The sequence below is a fragment of the Chinchilla lanigera genome, unplaced genomic scaffold (genome assembly GCF_000276665.1).
Source record: "Chinchilla lanigera isolate Chin_1 unplaced genomic scaffold, ChiLan1.0 scaffold00015, whole genome shotgun sequence".
NCBI lineage: Eukaryota > Metazoa > Chordata > Mammalia > Rodentia > Chinchillidae > Chinchilla > Chinchilla lanigera.
This window is the reverse complement of record NW_004955416.1, coordinates 10,908,706-10,932,063: the sequence shown is the minus strand read 5'-3', so window position 1 is coordinate 10,932,063 and position 23,358 is coordinate 10,908,706. Positions and strand designations below refer to the sequence as shown.

Sequence of the window (23,358 nt, the reverse complement as noted above, 5' to 3'; positions counted from 1 at the left end):
AATAGCATGGTACTGATACAAAAACAGGCATGTGAATTGATGTAACAGAACAGAGAAAGCAGAAACAACCCTAGGCACATTCAGTTATTTGATATTTGACAAGGAGGCCAAAAACATACACTGGAGGAAATACAGCTTCTTTAATAAATGGTACTAACTGCCAGGCATGGTGGCACATGTCTGTAATACTGGCACGTGGGAGGCTGAGGCAGCAGGATCGCTGCAAGTTCAAGGACCAGCCTGGGCTACAAAGTGAGCTCAAGATCAGCCTGAACTGCATAGTGAGAACCTTTCTCAAAAAAAAAAAAAAAAAAAAAGGTACTAGGAAAACACTATCCACATACAGAAGATTGAGTCTAGACCTATGTATCTCACCATGTACTAAACTAAAATCAAAATAAATAAAAAATCTAAATGTTGAAACAGAAATACTTAACTTGCTGGAAGATAAAATAGGTAAAATTGTTGAAGACACAGGCCTAGGCAAGTTTTTTCCAAGCAAAACACCAGTGTCACAAGAAATAATACTGCAAATCAACAAATGGGATCATATCAAATTAAAAAGCTTCAGCACAACAAGGAAATAACCAACAGAGTGAAGAGAAAATCAATAGAACAGGCAAAAAAGTTTTTGCCAGCTAGTCACTGGACAGAGGACTAACATCTAGTATATATAAAAGAACTCAAAAAATTTAGGACCCTCCCCAATAAAAGACCCAACCAAAAAATGGGCAAGTATAATGAACAGAAGAAGTACAAACGGCCAATAAATACATGAAAAAATGTTCAGCACTGCTGGTGATTGGAGAAAAGCAAATTAAAACAACACTGATAGCATCTTACTCCAGAAAGAAGAATGGCACTCATCAAGAAATCAGAGAGTAAATGCTGGCAAGGATGTAGGAAAAAAGGAATTCTTCCACATTGTTGGTGGAAATGTAAACTGGTACAATCACTATGGAAATCAGTGTGGAGAGTTCCCAAAACACTAAAAACAGAAATTCCATTTGACCCAGCTATTGCCCTACCAGGTATCTCCCTGAAAGAGTTAAAGTCACTGTATTACAGGGATGCATGCATCGCTATGTTTATAGGCTTAGATTTTATAACCACATCAGAGCTTCTACTCCATAGCACTAATGAAGACAGCACAGTTTCAGCATAAAACCAATGGTGGTAATGTTTAGTTCACAGTCACAACGTTGTGTCTGTACCTTCCTATTTTCTTAAGCCTTCAGGTTGTTAAAATCTATTCAAAAATCTGTTAAAGTGCTTCACAGTAGTCAGCAACAGTTTATTTTCTGCTTCCTCTGTTAAGAGGGATGAGACAATAATTAGATCCCTCATCCTAACAGTCAAATTCGTAAAAACATGCATTTTGAGACTTGGCACTCAGTACCCTCTATTGCTGAGTTCCTTTCATCTCCATCCATTTTTTTCCTTCTTCTTGGTGCTAGGGATTGAAGCCAGGGCAACGCTCATGCTAGTAAGTGCTCTACCACTGTTATGGTTGATACATTGTGTCAACTTGAGGAGTCTAGAGGTTCTGCTAAGTGACTCAGCAGGAAGCCAGGGTGCTTACTTTGTATACATCCTGAGCCTGTGGAAGAGGAGGATATGGAGATTATGTGAGCGCTACATGCCCCTTAGTTGGGGGTAGCCTGTTTACAATGTAAGGGAGGGAAAGAAGATGCTTGCCGCCATTCCTCCCCTTTGCTCTGGCTGCTTTGCTATTCAGCTGCCATTTCCCCCTTTGCTCTTGTTGCTTTGCTACCTTCTGCCTCGGAGCCAGCCAAGTATGGACTGAAACCTCCACAAACTGTAAGCTAAATAAACCTTTCCTTCCTTCATTTTGGGTGTTGGGTATTTTGTCTCAGCAAGGAGAGAAAAGTAACCAAGACAACCACTGAGCAACACTCCAGTCTCTTATTTCTTGACCACAGAATTTTTACCATGAGTTTCAGCCTACCAATGCATTTTTAGTGTTTCTTATGGGTTTTTTTTTTTGTTTTTTTTTTTTTGCAGTGCTGCAGATCAAAACCAAAGTCTTTCACATGCTATGTAAGGGTTCTACTACTGAGCTACATCCCTAGTCCTTATCTTTTGTCTATTGTTATGTGTACGAGCATAGTGAGTATGTCAAACTTGGATTTGCTAAGCTTGGCCCAGAGGCTGAAAAATATTTTTAGAATTCCATATATAAGCCAGGTTTGGTGTGTACCCCTGTAATCCCTGCTATTAAGGAGGCTGAGGCAAAGTGAGGCAGAAAGATCATAAATTTGAGGTCAGTTTGGGCAACCTAGCTAGACTCTGTCTCAAAAAAGGGTTAGGATGTAGCTCAGTGGCAGCACACCTGGCTAGCGTAGTCAAGGAGCTAGGTTCAGTACCTAGCATGGGGAGGGGGAGCAGAGGAGCACATCTGATATGTGAAGGAAAAGAATGTATTCTCTGATAGATTAGTGTGCTTCTCCAATGTTGTTGAGGAGAATCTTTAACCATTGTTATTTAAGCGAATCTCTGAAAGCACACCTGAGACACAGCTTGATGAACAATCACTGCCCACTGTTTGGAATAACTGTTGTTTCCTTAGGACTTTCAGTATGGGGCTGACATTTGAAGTGAACTGTTTTTCAGTTTAAGCCATCTAAATACAGGTAGTATTTCCCTCCTAACAGGAAAAAAGGTGGACCTCTCACAGGTTCTTAGTTTCAACTATTTGAAGGATATCTGAATATTCGCTTGAAGTGTCCCCTAAACTATATATTCCATATAGCCAACATTTGACATTTTAAATCAGACAAGCACATCTTCTAAATATGGCAAAATATCCCCAAAATATTCTAATCATATTTGCATGATATGGTAATTCAAAATTAAAATTATAAAAATATGCACATTTTGTAAATATATCACTAAATATACTAAGCTATAAAACAAAATATTAAATTTAAAGTTGCCTAAAATATTGTGGTGATTGCAATATAAAGTCTAAGCCCCACCCATATCTAACAGTAAATGTTTTCAATAAAATTTTCAAGAGGCTCTAACTGCATGTTATGTTGTAACTAGATTTAAGTGCTTTTATATTTCACTGTTTTTAAATGTCATTACATTTGTTGAGCTCTTTCACATACATTTGAAATAAAATCAGATGAAGATATGGACTGAGATTTTATTTGTTCTGTCTCCATGATAGAAAAGTAGTCAAGTAAGACAGAAAAAATTCCTTCTGGGCTTTATAGCACATGCTGTCCCAGCATTTAGGGAGGCTGAAGCAGAAGGACTTCAAGGTTGAGTTTCACTGGGGCAATTTAGGGTAGTCTCCTGAAGATTAAAAGCGGGGAGGGGGCTGGAGATATAGCTTAGTGGTAGAATGTCCCCTGGGTTTGATCCCCCAGTACCATTAAAAAAAAAAAAGAAGAAAGAAAAATTCCTTTACAGTTAGACTAGTTCTCTTCCCACATCACATTTTCCATTGATCAGCAAGGCCTTATTGTGGCAACACTGCTTTGCCTTGGACATTTTCAAATTAGTATCATTTGTTTTAAGATCACAATCATTTCACTTACCTTTTTCAATATCATTTCTCATTCTGTTGTTTCTTAGTTGCTAAATTTCACAGTTAATACTTGTCTGTTGTGTTTAGCATAACCTTATTATACCCTTCTATAGTGTCACAAATTCCAAAATATTGAACCTCTGTTCTTGACCAGCTAAAAGATCTTTCTCTACATTCTCATGCTGTAGGAAGAGGTCCCAAACCCTAATGGCTTAGGCAATGGACAAGTAATATGGATGCACCATATCAGAAGGAGTTAGATGAAACTGAACAGGACAAGTATTATTCAAAAGACAAAGGTTATAATTAGTTCCAGTGACAGTGTCAAATATTCTGGTTTAACAGATGTCACACACTGAGAAGTTGATATGAAATCACTTGATTTTTTTTTAATGATTGGTAATAATTTCCAATTTTAAAAAATAACACTATGTGGGTCCAAAAAAAATTCACGTTGGCTGGATATGGTCATGCACGATCAGCTTTCTATCTCCACAAAAGATTACTTTTGTTATCTAACAAAATTTTGGGAACACTTAGCTCTAACTGAAAAAAAAAATAATAATCACATTTTCAAATTTACCTAAAGCCCAAAAGCCATTCCTATAAACTTTGATCTTCCTACTGAACACAGGCTTATCTCTCGTTTTGTATTTGAAATATTCTATTTTCTCTATTGTGAATGTAGAAATAGACATAAAATTAAAAGCATAGAAGAAAAATGCCCTTAACGCTTCTAGATGAGGAACAATGTTAGAATAAGATGGCAAAATATTTTTTATTGTTGCAGTGCTGAGGCCACATCCTCTCACCTTTTTGTTTTTACTTGAGTGCTGATAAACTGCTGAGATTGGCCTCGAACTTGGGATCCTCTTATTTCAGCCACCCCGAACAGATTACAGGCATTTGCTATCACATCCTGCTTGAAAGCTGGTTAAAGGATGGTTTTAGAAAGCAGTAAAGTGGGGCCAGAGAATATACCTCAGATAGGGTAAAAGCAGGAAAAAAAATTAATGTGGGAACAATAAACCAGAAATAATAATACCAAAGGGAAAATTTAAAAATTAAGAATCCTGAAATAAATGAGTATTAAGTATAGAAGAAATAATTTGGATTATTATAAATTCCAAAGAAGTGAAATAATTAGAAAAAATTGAGTAGTATATTTATGCCTAGATGGACAATAGACAATTTACTGCAAAAGAAATGGAGGTTGTTGTTAGAAGTTGGATGTGGTGGCACATGCCTGTAATTTCAGCACTTGGGAGCCTGAACAAGGAGGATTGCTGCATTGGAGGCTAGCCTGCACTACAAAGTAAGCTCAAGGCCAACCTGAACTGCATAGTGAAACCCTGTCTCAAAAAAAAAAGAAGAGTCACTTGAATATATATATAAGCTTTTTGCATCATATTCAGCAAAGCTGCAGGATACAAGATTAATATACAAAAATCTGTCCTATTCAATGAACAATCAGAAAAAATATTATAACTTTGATTTTTAAGAACAGCAAAAGAATAAAATGTTTAGGAATACATTTAACCAAGTTTAATATGAAAATTATAAAACATTGCTGCAAAAAATTAAAGATGACTTAATTAAACAGAAAGACATACCATCTTCATTGAATGGATGATGTAGTTAATATTATTATGATGCCAATACTCTATAAACTGGTCTACAGATTCAATACCATTCAACCATTCCCATTAAAATCCCAATTGTGCTTTTAGTAGAAAAACAGATCCTAAAAGTCACATACAAATGCAAGAAAGCATAGATAAATCAATAACTGTATAAAAAGAACAAAGTTGAATGCCTCATACTTCTTAATTTACAAATAACATAATATTTATGTTTATTACCAACATAAGGATAAACATAAAAACCAGTGAAAGATAAGTAATAAACCAGAAGTAAATTCACACATCTGTGGTCATCTGATTTTTTCACAAAGATACCAAGATCACACAATGGAGAAAGAGGAGTGTTCTTACAAAAGGTACTTAGATAAATGGATATCTATAATGAAAGGATGAAGTTAGACCCTTATCTCACATACACAGAAAAATTAATTAAAATGGATCGAAGATCTAAATATAAGAGCTAGTCAGGTGTGGTGGTGCATGCCTGTAATCCCAGCAATCACAAGACTGAGGTGGGAGTATTGCTGTGAGTTCCAGGCCAGGCTAGGCTATATAGTGAGGTCAATGACAGCCTGAACACATATGTAGCAAGACCCTGTCTCAGGGGAACCCCCCGCCCCACATATGAGCTAAACCTATAAAATTCTTAGATTAAAACACGTCTGTGACTTTGGCAAAGGTTTCATAGAGATGAACCAAAAGTATGAGTAACAAGAGAAAAGAGATAATATGGACTTTATCAAAATAAAAAACTTTTGTGTATCAAAGGCCACTATTAAAACAGTGAAAAGACAATCTACAGAATGGGCAAACATATTTGCAAGTCAATTATCTAATGAGGGTCTAGTATCCCGACTATGTAAAGAACTCTTACAACTCAACTGTGAAGCAAATAACCTAATTTAAAAATTGGGCAAAAGGAAACTGGCAAAGCTCCATGGTAGAGCACATGCTCTGCATGCGTGAGGCCCTGGGCTCAACCCCTAATACCACCAACAAAACAAACACACAAATAAATAAAAATTAGTATCTGGGCTGAGGATGCAGCTCAGTGGCAGAACTCTTTTTCTTTTTATAATATTTTTTTTCAAAATTTTAAGACAGGGTCTTGGTAAATTGCCCAGGCTGGCCTTGAACCTATGATTCTCTTGGCTTTAGCCCTGGAGCATGCTGGAATTATAAGCACATGCCACCCTGCCCAGCTATAGGATGTGACAAAAGCTCTTGGTTAGTGTGTGTTAGACCCTGGGCTGATCTATATAGTTAGCATAAGAGGAGAAAAAAGGCTAAAGACTTGAGTGAATACTTCTTTAAAGAGGATATATAAATGGCAAGAAGTACATGGAAAGATGCTCAATATCATTAGTGATTAGGGAAATGGAAATCAAAACCACAATGAACTTGCCTAGGATGTGTGAGGCCCTGGATTTAATCCCCAGCACTGCAAAACAAGCAAACAAAAATGCTCAATGTGATACTACTGGACAGAAAGTAAGAGGATGGAGGGAAAGAAAGAAGGAAAGAAAAAAGGGGAGGGAGGACTATAATAGTGCTGGTGAGGATAGGGAGAAATTTAAACTCTTGTATATTGTTGATAGAAACATAAAATGGTACAGCTGTTGGAAAACCATTTGGCAATCCCTCAGAAAGCTAAACATAGAATTACCATATGACTCAGCAGTTCCACATCTAGGTACATAAGCAAAAGAAATGAAAACAGGTGCCTAGCAAAGACCTCTGCTGCCTGACTCTTTTTAGTCGCACCATCTACTCACAAGAGCCAAATGTTCATCAACAGAGGAATGGATAAACAAAATGTATCCATACAACTGAATAGTATCCAGCTACAAAAAGGAATAAAATACTGATACATGCTGCTTCATGCTTAACCTTGAAAACAGGCTAGGAAGCTAGACACTAAAGGCCACATATTTTATGATCCTACTTATATGAAATATCCAGAATAGATGAATCCACAGAGACAAAAAGCAGATTAGTTGTTGCAGGATAGTAGAGAACAGGGAGAGACTATTTAACAGTTAATGGGGTTTTCTCTTGGGGTGATAGGACTGTTCTGGAACTAGAAGTGATAATGACTGCACAATACTAAACACATCAAATGGCAATGTATATTTTGTGAATCTTATTATGACAACAAAAATTATTTTTAATTAAGAAAAACCTTTTACACAAAGCATAATGTCAGGAAAGGCAGCAGAAGAATAAAACTTATAAAGGTAGTTTATAAAAAGCTAGTATCTGAATTATTTAGAAAGATTCAATACAAATAAATAGAACAAATCTACGAAGTTCTTGGGCTAAGTGATCAAAACTGATGTACAGGTTATATACCAGAAAAAAACTATAATAAAATTTCTCACATAAAAAACACAGGCTGGCTGGCACAGTGGTCTGCACCCACCGTCCCAGCTAGCGGAAGGCCAAGTCAGGAAGATCATCTGGGCCCAGCAGTTTGAGGCCAGCTTGGGCAACACAGCAAGACCCTATCTCAAACAAAAACAAAAAACAAAAACAAAAACCCACAAAACAAACAGAAATAAAAAAGATAAAATAAAAAGTAAAGATAGGCTAACAGAAAGTAAATTCTTACTAAAACATCTTTAAGCAAGCACTCTATTCCAAATGCCTTAGTAAAACATAAAAATCAATGTGGTTAGGTCAGAGAAAAATGGATAAACTTAAATATCTCCAATGGTATTATAAGACTATTCTAAAGAACATTCTGATAATATACTATATAATAGGAGGTAAAAAGCCAGTCAAGTATGTTGAATTAGCAATTTCATCCTTAAAACTATACTTTCATTTTTTTCTGTACCAGGGAAATTGAACCTAGAACTTCAGAAGGCTAGGCAAGCACTCTACATTCAGCCACATCCTTAACCCACTTTATTTTTATTTTGGGCAGGGTCTGGCTAAATTTCTCAGACTGGCCTTAAACTTGCAGTATTCCTCCCTCAACCTCCTAGCTGGGATTACAGCTGTTTACCACATCAGCAGGACTGTACTTGCTTTTTTCAGTAGCAGGAACTGAATTTAGCCTTCACACTAAGCAACATCCCAACCCCTTTTTTATTTTTTACTTTGAGACATGATGTTGCTAGGGGATCTTTCTGCCTCAGCCTCTCAGAGTACTGGGATTACAGGCATGTACCCCTACTCCTGGCTGGGACTACATTTTTAAAAGAACATCCAAAGTAGGAAGCATAGGAAATAATTTGAAAAAAAAAAAAAAAAAAAAAAAAAAAAACCCATAAAAAAACAAAAACAAAAACAAAAAACACAAAACAAAAACAAACAAAAAAACCAGTCATGACAATTAAAAGGCGAAAATATAAAGTGACCTACATAGTCAAGAGAGTAAAACTAAGTGAACTATCAATGCATGTGTATGTGTATATTTAAAATTGTAAGTATGTAACTAATGAGTAAAACACTATGTAAGAAATGTTAAAGCAAATAAAAATAGCACATGTGTTGATTTCAATGCCATTATATTAATAATACTTAAAGAATTTAGAGCAAGAATTTAGAACTCAAGGCACTTTTCAATATAAATTGTAATTTTCAATTTATAATTTCAATATAAATTGTAATCCCAGAAATTATTTTCAATTATATTTTTTACCCAAAAATAGATAGCCTCCCAAAGTAAGAGACAATAAATATTTTTATAGGGTATTTTTAAGTTTAGAAGAAAATATTAAATGACCAAATTAAGATATTTTATTTTGTTAGTCTCTTACTACAAATCTCTTATTGAATTAAAAGTTTCCAGGCCAATTCCCCAACAGGATTGGGGGGGGGGGTGTGTGTGTGGATTTTTTACTACATTTAAAAGGTTAGCTATATTCATAAATACAAATGTTTTCATGTAATACTTTAAACAAAATACCAAAAAGCAATATTCATACATATGTAGAAATGTGATGAACTGTTAAAGGATCAACAAAAAAATCCTGAATAAATTCACAAATACTAACACCATCTAGATCTGTGTAGAAGTAACTGCCTACACACTGCTTGAGGAGCTGCTGCCACAGAAGCCATCAAACACCAAACAAAGACAATCTAGAACTGTCAGACATTCTGTCTGTTCAGAGACGAAGACAGGAAGAAACCATGAAAGACACAGTTGAAAGGAGTTGTTAAGTAAGGGGCACTTTGCTGTTTGAAATTCTCTCTGCTACCTGAATTTCTTCTTATTCTTCCTGAGACTCCTTTAACTAGATAGCTATGCAGGATTATTCATTACTAAATCAATACCTCTGAAATAATCAAGCATAATACTTTATTTATACAATACTATGGACTACTATGGATTTATTGTACTATGGATTTATTGTACAATACTATGGATTTATTACACAATATTATGGAATACTTCACTTTTCTCCACTGAAATGAAGCAAGCTGCAAGTCAAAGGAAGCAGTATTAAGCCACTTACTATTGCAGTTCCCCCAAGAATGCTCCAATTTTCCCAAACCTCTAGTCAAAGTTCCCATCTATTAGTCTAAAAAAGTACATATTTTCTCAAAAAAAATTAAATTAAAAAGAAATAATGGCATTTTAAAAGTATCAACTCACCTGAAATTTAACACTGGAGAACAGTAGTCTTTAAAATAATCTATTTAAAACCTAAATTTTAACATCATCACACTTTCTTTACAGAAATTTTACTATACTTCACTACAGAGTAAAACAATGAAGACCTTAATTTGCCCTTATAAACAAACATATTATATTTAAAGAAATTTTTTTAGCGAAATATTTATCAATTGCCTTACTTTGCTTCAACTTGTGGAAATCACCGACTCTGTCCTTGGCTTGCTTTAGTGTATCTGTTTGAATTCTGGGTTCATTCTCCAAGTTTGAGCCAGGATTTAAACGCTGAAGTGGATTGGAAGGGTTCTGTTTTGAAGTACCCGGGTTACCATTGTGGTTTACATGTGAATCTATGGCATAAAAACATCATATTAAAATAACTTTTTTTTTTTGGTGGTATTAGGGATTGAACCAGTCCTTTTTTTAGAATTTTTTATTTTGGGACAGTCTCAGTAAGTGATTAAGTTGCCCTGGCTGGGCTTGAACATTTCATCTTTCGGCCTCCACCTTCCTCAGTGCTGCATAACAGGTGTGTACCACCATGCCTGGTAGAATGTAATTTTTTTACAGAAGAATTTCGTAAGAGTTGTTTTTTGTTTTTTTTCTTTTCTTTTCTTTTTGAGACAGGGTCTTCCTATGCAGTTCAGGCTAGCGTTGAGCTCACTTTGTAGCCTAGGCTGGCCTTGAACTCACAACAATCCTCCTGCCTCAGCATCCCGAGTGCTGGGATTACAGGCATGCACCACCATGCCCGGCAAGAGTTATTTTATAAATACTAAAAAACACAGCTGTCTGAAATCATGTGAAATTTTCTTTTCTTTTCTTTTTTTGAGACAGGGTCTCACTGTGTAGTTCAGGCTGGCCCTGAGCTCACTTTGTAACCGAGGCTGGCTTTCAACTCACAATGATCCTCCTGTCTCAGCCTCCTGAGTACTGGGATTACAAGTGTACACCGCTACACTTAGCACCATTACTATTTTTAAACTTATTTACTAAAGAGATATACCATAGAACTCAAAGATTAATAACACAATGACATGTGATGGCATATGCCTGTAATTCCAGCTACTCAGAAGATTGGGGCAAGAGGACTACAAGTTCAAGGCCAGCCTGGGCAACACTGCAAAGCCCCTGTCTTAAAAAAAGAGAAACAGCAATTAAGCCATGTCTTTGCCTTCCTCCAAAGTCCATACTGTTCTTAGAAACCTCTCAAAGGTATGATATTTAAGTCATCTTTATCTAATAAAGGCTAAGAATTATTAATTCTGGATGCTTTCATACTAGCAACTCCTTAAGGTAACCTCTCCCTCACCCCTTCTGTTCCTTTATCCACATCTTGATTCAGATCCTTAATTTTATAATCAGAAATTTCTGTGCCATGGATTTCTCTCTTTCCTTTCCATCATTTCCCCAGGAAGGTCCTTTTCAATCATGTCAGTTCTCACTTTAGGACATTTATAGAAAATCTAACAGGTGTCAGTACTAATCAAAGTATGCTCATAAGTGTGATTTAAGGTAGGTGATTATAGTAGGTATGCGTATGAGACAACTGAACACATTTTGGAGAAAATAAGTATATATGGTCTTGCAGAGATAAAAGAGAATATAGTTCAATATTCTTTTAAGAAAAACTATATGAACATACTAAACAAAATACAGTTTTACATGATTTCTCCCTGAGTTTTTACCAGTCATTTGAAATATACAACATTAAAGAATAAATGCTAGCCTGGTGTGGTGGCACACTCCTGTAATCCCAGCACTCCGGAAGCTGAAGCAGGAGGACTGTTGCTGGTTTGAGCCTACACTGGGCTACACAGTCAAATCAAGGCCAACCCAATCTACAAAGCAAGACACTATCTCAAAACAAAAACAAAAACAAGAACAAAAACAAAAACAAAAAACCCCACTTAACTCTGTTGCTACATGACATATTTTAGCTACTAGGTGACAGTATATAACCAAAGCTAGGCACAGTGGCTCACACCCATAATCCCAGCACTCTGTGAGGCTGAGGATTGTGAGTTTAAGCCCACCGTGGGCAAGTCAGTGACTTAGTGAGACCCTATCTGAAAAGAAAAAAAAAAAAAAAAAAAAGCTGGGAATATAGCTCAGTATAAAGGTCCCAGGTTCAATACTCAGTAACACAAACAAATAGAACAGTAAATTGGTTTCAAGCACAATGCTATGAATAAGACTTCATACCTGGAGCAATATTTGGGGAGAGAGGTTGTCCAGTTGGAAGATGGGAGATTGTCTGATGATTTTCATGCTCAGGAACTAAAACAGGGGGCTTCCTTAAAGCTGTAAGAAAAAAATATATCCACATTATTCCCACTGATATTATGATTTGTACAAACCAGTATCATGAATGTATTTACACTGCACTAATCCTATGATGCCCATTCTAATCTTGTAAATTTTAGAGTTAATAATACTGACTAACTTGTTTGTGGTTCCTAATTGATATACGGTACCATCCAACACAGATTTTGGTGATAGTAAATCTGACCAGAATATAACACTTTCCGTGGTAGTACAAACTCTGTCTTTTTGACTGCTGTATCCTTAAAACCAGGCATAGTGTTTGGTATGTAACAGAAACTTGACAGTGACTTGATGAATAGATAAGTAAGTTAAGCTTTTCAGATCCAGTGATTTCCAACAGTGACATCTCTTTATACAGAGAGTACAAATAACTGACACTTATAGAGAACAGTAGGATTACACTATCCTTAGTTCCTCAGGTATTTTTTTTTTTTAGTTTTTTTTTTTTGTCTTTTTGAGACAAGGTCTCGCTATGCAGTACAGGCTGCCCTTGAGCTCACTTTGTAGCCTAGGCTGGTCTCGAACTCCCAACAATCTTCCTGCCTCTGCCTCCTGAGTGCTGGGATTACAGGCATGCGCCACCACACCCAGCAGTTCCTCAGGTTTACATAAAGCCTCAATATGACTATTCCAGTGATTTGAGATTTTATTATGGAGATGGAAAATTTGTTTTGTGCAAAGGGTTTTACTAACAAAGAGATACATACCTTAAGAGTCGGGGCATTATTGGCTTTACTAACAAAGAGATACATACCTTAGAGTGGGGGTATTATTTTCTCTTAAGAATTGAAGGCAACAAGAAAAACGATGAGTTTTTTACTCTTTTTTGTTTTTGTTTTTGTTTTTTCTCTTTTTGAGGCAGGTTCTCACTATGCAGTTCAGGTTAGCTTTGAACTCACTTATGTAGCCCAGGCAGGCCTCGAACTTGCAACAATCCTCCTGCCTCAGCCTCCCAAGTGCTGGGACTACAGGAATGTGCCACCGTGTCTGGTGAGTTTTTTACTCTTTATCACTGCTCTACTGTACCTTGGGCAGGTGAACTTGACAGAAAGGCAGACAGCAAATAAGATAACTACAGACAAAGGAAACATCATCTACAGTCTCTCTTCTCCTTCTACTACATCTTAGGATGCGACGTGATGATGGTGGCATCATAAAATGGAAGGGGTCACTGCTCAGAGCAGCACTGCAAAGAGAACCACTCGACCTGTATCAGACTATGAAGGGAGCAATAAATAAACCTTTCCTGTTCTATGTAACTTGGAAGTGTGTATTAATAGGTCATAGTCTAGGCAGTCCTAATTGGTGTACCTAAGTTATTCTTACAATCCTCAAAGTTTATTTCAATGATTTTATTTTCATTTATTATTACATAGTTTCTAAACCTAAGTACCAAGAAGTCTGAAATTTACTCTAAGGGAGCACATCACTCAAATTTACAGAAAGTCAAGGCTTTCTGTATCTCACTTTGTTCCCATTACTTTGTTCCTACTGTTATCTGCAATGCCTAACACACATTTGGTACACAAAACAGCTAAGAACAAAATCTTAGCAGAACGGCACTTGACAGGTTTAACAATACAATTTTTATTTGCATGCAGACTGTGAGGGAACCAAGCATCTGACAGAAATAGGGAGAGAAGAAGTCAGTCATAATGTACAACTCTGTTGATCATAGCTGGCTTCTCTACTACACAATCGCAAGAGAGACCGGTGCCTCCATTACTAAACAAGTGATCATTCATGACCTTAGCTTCATATAATAATGCCTCCTACTCAATATCTGGTGACTATTTGAGGAAAAACTATGACTTAGTTATGTAAAGCAAAGCTAGATTCAAAAGGGACTTTATAAAACACCAAGATGGGTTTAGAAGTGATACAGCAGTGACAGAGTAGGACTGTACAGCCCTTAAAACCTTAATAGGGTAGGCTTTTCTCTGATGGATCGACTGACTGATTGAGACCAGGTCTTGCTGTACAGTCCAGGCTGCCCTTGAACTTGTTATGTAGCCCAGGCTGGCCTCAAACTGGTGATCGTTCTTCCTTAGTCTCCAGAGTAGTCGGGATTACTGGTACATGCTGCCAAACCTGACTTGATTTTTTCCATAAACACCCAAGTATCTAATTTTTCCTTTATAATAATAAGATTATATTATACTTGCATTCCTGTAACCTGTTTTTCTATATTTAAAAAATCAGCTCTCTTTATATGCCAATATAGTTCAGCATCAACATTTTAATGTGCATATATCACATATTATGGACATAACAAATTTAATGAACACCTTATGTGGTTTCCAACTTGTCATTATAAACGATTTTATGATGTTCATTCTTATAATTACATGATAGAGTAAATTCTCAGACAAATTTAGAAAGTCAATCGCTATACATACTTTTCAAATAAATTAAGAGGAACTGAGTAATAAATGTAAGTTCAAAGACAAAAATAATAAAAGTGTGGGGGAAAATTAGATGTGGGAAAGAATACAAAAATCGGAACAATGATTTATGATATTAATGCAGTTTTATCTCTGTATTTTACCTTAGTCCTCTTCGTTGAGAATAAGAGAACCAAAAAAACAAACAAACAAACATACATACATACATACCAGTCAACAGAGAATAACATGGTGCTGTCAGAAAATATGATCAATACATAGACTGCTATGGCCTGGAGATATAGCTCAGTGATACAGTGCACAAGTTCCTGGACTTAATCCCTCTAGCACTGTAACACTACCACCACCAGTATACAGTAACAAAAAACTGTGCTGATAAAATATACATTACTGATTAAATTATCATTAAGGAAAAGTACCAAAGATAAAATGAGAATTAATAAAACTTGTTTATCACAAAGATAAAACACAACATTATCAGTCACTAAAGTACACAGAGTTTTTTTCCTTTGTGGTGTTGGGGTTCAAACCCAGAACCTCCTGCATGTTAGGCAAGTGCTCTAACAACTGAGTTACATCCCCAGCCCAAAGAAAGTTTTATCAGACTACTGTTTTTGCACTCTTTATAAAAAAGAGCTATCAGTGTAGAAATTGGACCATTCTTCAGTACACAGCCCTAAAAAATTTTCCTGAGACTCAGCAGTGAACAGAAGAAATGTTATTACATTATGAAGCTGGATATTCTTTTTTGTTTTTTTGAGACAGGGTCTCATTATGCAGTTCAGGCTGGCCTTGAGCTCACTCTGTAGCCCAGTCTGGTTCTCAAACTCACAACGATCCTCCTGCCTCAGCCTCCTGAGTGCTGGGATTACGGGTGTGCACCACCATGCCCCGTTTGAAGCTGATATTCTTGTTGGGAAGACAATAGTAAGCTTAACTAAAAAGATACAACATATATGACTTTGGGTAAACTAATTTTTCTAAGCCTCAACTCTCACCTGAAAAATATAGATAATGCCATTTATCCTGCACAAGCAATGCGGGTTTTAATGGGAATTAAGAATGTTTGCTTATGGATGATATAGTTCTAGCACACAGAAAATGCTCAGTACATACTGCAGTGTTTACAGTTGGCAAAGTCAAGTGTTTACACTTAGAATAACTGATCCAAGATTCAGTTTAAGGGGAAAAAAACACATTCAGGAAAACTTACTGGCCCTAATCAATTTATTAAGTCCCCTGAATACATAGTGAACTCATCCTAAGAGTCCTAAAAGAGCATATTTACATAGATTTTAGAGGACTCATAAAAATTTGATCAGCAAATGACCTTATTAAAGAAATCCCAGACAGTAAACACAAGAGCAGTGTGCGCCTGTAATTCCAGCTACTTGGGAGACTGAGAAACTAGTTTGGGCAACAGAGGCATCATAGTAAGACTCTATCTTGAACAAACAGAACAATACCAAGCACAACATCCCCCCTCAAAAACAACTCAAAGAAAGATGAAATATTAATTATTCTGAAGCCTGAATGGACTATCTCCACTCTCCAAAAAATACAAGTACATGTCCACAAAGACATTTTTGGGGGTATTCAACACAGGGGTATGCTACCTCTGAGCTACAGCCCACACTCTTTCTGTCTCTGTCTCTCAAATTTTGAGACAAGTCTCACCAAACAGGCCAGGCTGGCCTTGAATTTGGGATCTTCTTGCCCAAGTCTCCATAGTAGATGGGCTTACAGGCAGGTAAACACCATGCCCCACTACAGCAACTACTAAGACAATGTTCTCATATGACTCTGGTCAATGAAGCCAGGTGCCTTTAAAGTTAGGCATTTATTTAATTTTAAAACAACACTAGAGATTTCCATTGCTAGGATAACATAATAATGAGTATTTGACTTATTACATCCTAAAGTTATAAATATGAACAAATTAAATGAGGTGAATGTTTGCAAGCATGCAACAATAAGAAGCACAAAGGTATGAATCTTGAAGTAAGGGATATACATGCACAAGCAGTTTGCGCGAGAGGAGGAGGCAGAAATCAGAATTTCGGCTGCTGAGATGTTAGAATCTGTAGAACAGAATATTATAGAGGAAGGTGCAGAAATCTGCATGGGGATTTCCCTCTGCCTCTTTAAAGAGTCAGGCTGTGTGCAAAGGCGAGACATCATAGCACCTAGCAACTGCTGCAGGGCCACAAGGTGAGATGAAGTAACATGGCATGCAGCACTGGAGATACTGGATCTCTGTCCAACCACAGTAAGAAAAGTTTCCCTAAGGAGCATTTGGAAAGCTGTAACGAGCCTGTACTTTGAGAATAGGAACCACACTCTAAATGTAAGGGCAACCTGTAAGCCTAAAAACAAAACAAAGCATAACACCAAAGCACAAAAAAGCCTGACAGAATCAAGAGGATCCTCCAGTAACTCAGGACACTGAGGCAGACAGGATCACTTGAGACCAGAGTTCAAGACCAGCCTGGGTAACATAGTGAGACCACAACTCAAGAAAAGCGAGAGAAAAAAGAAAGAAGCATGAAATAGAGATGTTTTCAAATAAATGAAAGTTGAAAACATTTGTTGCTTGAAGCCAGGCATTTTAAGAAATGCTAAAGGAAGTTCTTAGGACTGAAAGGAAATAAGACAAGAATTTAAATCTACAGAAAGGAATAGTGAGCATCAAAAATGGTAAAAATAGCCATGTGTGATGGCGCACATCTGTAATCCCAGCACTTGTGAGGATGAGGCAGGAGTAATGCCACAAGTTCAAGGCCAGCCTACGGTACATAGTGAGTTCAAGTCAGCCTGAACTACATAATGAGACCCTTTCTCTACCAAAACAAAATGAAAACCAAAAGAACACCCTCCAAAGGTAAATATGTAGTATATATAAAAGATACCCCAGCCTCTCTTCCATTTTTAAAAATTTTTATTTTGAGACAGGGCATCACAAATCACTAAATTGCCCAGCCTGGGCTTCAAACTGTGATCTTCTGAGGTTATAGGGATGTGCCTCCTACCCAAGACTATTTAAAGCAAAAACAATAATAAAAATGCTGGAGTTTTAGCTGGGCTTTGTGGTGCACACCTGTGATCTCAGTAATCGACAGGCTGAAGTAGGGAGGATCATTGTGAATTTGAGGCAAGCCTAGGCTACACAGCCAGAGCCCATCTCAAAGCAAACAGCACTCCCCTCAAAGCTAAGGTTTTAATAGAGAAGTAAAATAGACTACAAAAGCACACTGTATGAATCAAGGTAAATGGAGTTGTATCTTTGTAAAGCTGTAACATTTCACATAAAGTGGTACAGTATTATTTCTAAATAGACCATAAGTAAAGGATGCACAGTGTAATCCTTAGAATAATCACTAAGACACAACACAATACTTTAGAAGAATAGCTTTAAAAAGTGAGAGAAATCAGCACCAATTACACCCTCAAATGATCCTATTCTTTCAGGATGGCATTTGCTGGTTCAAGACCCTACTTTTTTTTTTTTCAAGTGATTAATATCCACATAAAATATGACAATCAATGAAATGTCTTTCAATTATAAACCAAATGTATCATCAGAAGTTTGTATACGTTAAGTACCAATGATCTGGGATACCCTCTTCCCTGCAGAAAAACCATGAAAAATAAATGCCCTGGTTCATACAGTTTGATTCTTCCATAACAAGGATATGAAAACTTTTTCTTCATGTACCAGATAGTGGGTATTTTAGGTGTGTGGGTCATAGTCAACCCTGCTGTTCTAGCACAAAAGCAGCCATGGGGGATACATAAACTAATGAGCATGGCTATATTCACATAAAATTTGGTTTGTTAAGAGAGATGACTAGACTGTTGCCCAATCTCTGTTTTTAAAAGATGACTAAGGAGGGCTGGAGATACAGCTCAGTGGGACAATGCCTGCCTGGTAAGTGCAAGGTCCTGATTTGATTCCCAGTACCAAAAATAAAATTTAAAAAAAACAAGATGACTAACGGGGAAAAATAATCATAAGACTGACTTGTTAAAATTTTAAATATATTTGCCAGGCATGGTGGCACATCCCTGTAATCCCAGCACTTGGGAGGCTAAGGCAGGAGGATCACTGCAAGTTCAAGGCCTGTCTGGGCTACAAAGTGAGCTCAAGGCCAGCCTGAATTGCATAGCGAGACCCTGTCTCAAAAAGATCAAATAAAATAAAATAAAATACAGTAAAAAGAAATTTTAAATATATTTTTATAAATTTAATAATTTTTTTCTCTAAGAGTGCTAAAAAAAAAAAATCTTTTTTTTTTTTCCTGTCTTTTGGAGACAGGGTCTTGCTATGCAGTTCAGGCTGGCCTTGAGCTCACTTTGTAGTCCAGGCTGGTTTTGAACTCACAACGATCCTCCTTCCCCAGCCTCCCCCCAGTGCTGGGATTACAGGCATGTACCACCATGCCTGGCTTGGAAAATTTTTTAAAAAATAAAAACAATTAACTAAATTACTTCCTTAAAGTATAACCTTGCGATTTTTTCTCCTAATATCATTATGATTACTGCTATTTAACTTTTAACAAGACCTTGTATTTTAGGTTCACAACGAAATTTTATACAAGTTACAGAGATCTGTCATCTACTTCCTAATCCTCCACGTCATGCATAGCCTCTTCCCACTATCAATATTTCTCTCCACATTGGTACATTTGTTACAATCAATGAACTATACTAACACATTATAATCACCAAAGGCAGTACTTTATATTAGAGTACATTCTTGGTGTTCTACAGGTTTAGATAAATATGTAATGAATGATATATATTTTTTCCCACTGCTCTAAAAATCCTCTGTGCTCTGCATATTCATTCATACTTCTTTCCCTAGTACTCATCTCCTGCCAACCAGTAGGCCAACTATGCATCTTCTTTGGTGAGGTATCTATTCTGCATTGCTTGTTTTCCGAGTATTAAGAGTTCTTTGTATATTTTATATACGTTCTTTATCAGATGTCTTTTGAAAATATTTTTTCCCCATCTGTGAGGTGTCTTCTCACTCTCTTGACATTGTTACATAAAGATTTTTAAATCTTAATGAAATCTAGCTTATTGATTATTTCTCATGAAACATGACTGGTATGTCTGAAAAGGTATCACTACACCCTAAGTTGTCTAGGCTTTCTTCTAGTTTTATTTGCATTTTACATTTAAGTACATCATCTACTGTACTATTTTTCTGTGAAAGTTAATTTTTTGAACAGTCTAGACTTAGATGGGGGTGTGTGTGCATGTGTTTTTCCAGTACCATTTTGTGAAAACATTATCTTTGTACCATTTTACTGCCCTTGCTTCTTTGTCAAAGATCAGTTGACTGTATTTATATGGTTCTGTCTCTGGACTCTCTGATTTATTCCATTGATGTATTTGTTTATTCTTTTGCCAAAACCATACTGTCTTGGTTACAGATTTACAGTAAGTCTTGAAGTTAAAAAGTTCCAGCTCTCCAACTTTATTTTTCTCCTTCAATATTGTATTGGCTGGGTCTTGTAACACGTCACACAAAATTTAGAATTGTCAATAGCTGCAAAATAACTTGCTGGGATTCTGATCAGCATGTTGGTCAGCCTTTCATTGCTGGGACACAATACAAGACACCCACAATTTAAAGGTGGAACAGCTTAATTTGACTCTTGGAGAGGTTTAATTTGGCTTAAGGTTTCAGAGGGCTCAGCTAATGGCTGGCTGCCTCCTAGGCAGGTACCTTATGGCAGAAGTGCACGGTCAAGCAAAACTGTTCAGTTTAGGGTGATGGGAGCAGGTGTTCAACTCAGGAAGCAGAGAAGGAGAAAAGAACCAGAGAGGAAGTACCCATGGTCAAACCTCCACGGCCAACCTGATACCATAAATGTGCTTTACTAATTCCTGGGTGCACCAGGCACAGTGGTGCATGCCTGTAATCCCAGCACTTGGGAGGCTGAGGCAGGAGGATCGATGTGTTCGAGGCCAGCCTGAGCTGCACAGTGAGATCCTGTCTGAAAAAATTAAAAAACAAACTAATCCCTGGGTGGCTCTCAAGCCAGTCAGGGTGACAATTCAGTTTAACTGTCCCTATAAATTTAAGTTGGGAAGAACTGACATCTTCACAATATTGAGCCTTCATAAATATGAACCTGGAATATCTTGTTCTTCCTATATTATTCATTATTAAAAATTTATATATAGGTATAAATGGTATCATATATTCAATTTTAATTTCCACTTGGTAGTATATAGGAAGGTGATTTAACCTTGTACTCTGTAACCATTCTATGATTGAGTTTCTTTTTGCTTGCTTAGAGTATTTAAAAACATTTTTTATTAGTACATATTTGTACTAAAATACATACATAATACAGACCCTGATCATAGGGAATTTGTACATGTACATACCTTTTTTGCAATTGTCTAGCAATTGTTGGACTGATTTTTCATAGTCCTTTGCTATTTTTAAGAAGTCTTTCACTTGATGATCACTAACCACAAATTTGTCTTCTAAATCTGATATTCTGTCTTCACAACGGCTGATTCTGCTGTTCACTTTCAATAAAAATTTTAATTTCTTAGGTATCTGTTTGAATCTGTTTTACAGAATGCAGTTCTTTCCTATGTTGGGTATTCATGGTTTCTATCACTTTCCTGAACTTTATTTTTTTAAAATCTGCATCTACTCTAGATTTACTAATCATATCTTTTATTACAGTAATCATATCTTTAATTATCTGTGTAATTATTTGGGTTTTTTTCCTGGATACTCATTCATCTGCTTTGCTATTTCTACTGCTACCATTTCCAAAAGTTCAGCTTGTTAGCTTTTGATTTCTTCTACCTCAACGTCTCCTGGATTCACCTTGGATGAGCTGGAGGAAAACTCTTTAGAAAATGACTACTTTTCAAAGCTGTCTTCTGGGGATAGCTGTCCTCTGAGTCTGTCCCAGGATCCTGCGTATTCTGTTTATTAGGGACGGGAGGTTACAGCCTCTTTGGCCTACCATCCAGTTTTTTGATACTGAACTATATACTGTTTACATCCCTCAGACAATCTAAGTATTGGCATACCATGAAGATCAACTGATAACAGCAACTATGTCACCCATTAAAGTAGTACAATCACCAATAACAATAGCATCAAACACAGAATGGAAAATGATGAACTGTGATAAATAATAAATTGCCACTTTTAACCATATATACAAGATTTATAGTTATCTAGTAAAATCAAAGACAAATCAGTAGATATCCACTCAACAGAACAATTTTACACTAAGGGGAAAATTAAATGGAAGAGGAAAAAGTAGATCAATAAAAGAAGAAAAGAGATTAGAAGCAAGGCTGAAGGACAGAGGATGATTACCCAAGCTTCAAGAAACTGGTGAAGACTTGTGCCCAGACCCCCTGGGGGGTCACAGGCATGGGCGCTCTGTGATTGCTCTTTGAGTGGCCCGGGTCTGGTTCCTGTGCACATCCTGAACTAAGAAGCAGAACCAGGTGGGCTGCGACCAGCTCCCACCACCACGGTTCCCGGCTGAAACTCACCAAGAGAGTCAGGTATTTCCCATCTACTTCCTGGGGGCGGAGCAGGCGACCCAGGACCCTGCCGCCATTACAGTCTGAGTCTCTGCCCTCCGTGCACTCGTGGCAGACAGGAGGTCCTCACTCAGAAGCCCCAGGGACTACTCTCACCGGGGTTCGCATATGGGTCCTCCCTGCATGGACCCTGCACAGAGAATGAATGCTCCAAGAGCTGCTGGTCCCATGGTTCAAGTCCGTGCTTTACTTGCACCTGGACCCCCTGGGGGGGGGTGAGAGGCACGGGCAGTCTGTGATTGCTGTCGGTCCAGCCTGCATCAGGTTCCTTTATATGTCCTGAACTGACTGGAGACACAGAATCAGGGGGTTCACAAACTGTCAACCCTGCAGTTTGTGTCTGGGTTTTGCCTGTACCCTGAACTGCCTGGGGACATAGGTCCACTGGACCGGGATTGTCACACCAGTGCAACCTGAGTCTGGGCCATGCATATGCTCTGAACTGCAAGGGGATGCTGGATCAGACGGTCTGCCATTAGCTGACACCCATGCCCATGTCTGAGACCTGGGATAACGAGATACAAATCAACAACTTCCGGAAAACCCCAGACTAAGTAGTGTTCTCAGCTGACACTGAGGGGCAAACCTGACCAACAGGAAAACTAGGGACACTAGCAGCCTTTGCTGTGTAGCCACTAAAGAGCAAAACTGAGCTTTCTGCATCCAATATCAAACATGAGAAAACGAGGGACTAAAACACAATCCCAGAATTTCACCCCACTCAGAACAAGTCCAGGAGACATCCACATAGGAGAACTTGGTGAACACATGCCTGAAATAGCTGAAATGATTGCAATGGAAGTAAAGAAGCAACTCCATAAGGCCATAGAAGAGATCAGAAATAATCTCTCAGGCAAAAAATGAAATGACAATAATAATGAAAGAATTGCTGAAAACGTCTGAAGAAGAAACATATAAGGAAATAGAAGAACAAAGGCAATGGATGGAAGCATTAAATGAAAAATATAGAAAGACTTAGAACGCATGAACCAGATTCAAAGAGATTTCCAGGAAAACAAAGCTTCCATTGAAAGCTGTCAAAACCACTTGAATGAAGCTGAAGATAGAATTTCAGACTTTAAAGACAGCAGTATGGAAGCCAGCGACCGTGAAAGGAAGGATCTCATAAAATCAACAAGGATCCAGGAAAAGTCAATTCAGCAACTGCAAGATGAGGCAAAGAGGAATAATGTATGA

General features: G+C 37.3%; 1 protein-coding gene across 1 annotated transcript in view; it reads right to left on the bottom strand.

The window, feature by feature from the left end:
- Nucleotides 1-23,358, bottom strand: part of Casc4 (cancer susceptibility candidate 4) — a gene marked incomplete in the record, with an annotated part of 137,150 nt that overhangs the window by 17,500 nt on the left and 96,292 nt on the right. Inside the window, 2 exon segments of the mRNA XM_013512605.1 lie at nucleotides 10,012-10,179; nucleotides 12,035-12,133. Coding sequence (XP_013368059.1) covers nucleotides 10,012-10,179; nucleotides 12,035-12,133 — 267 coding nt within the window.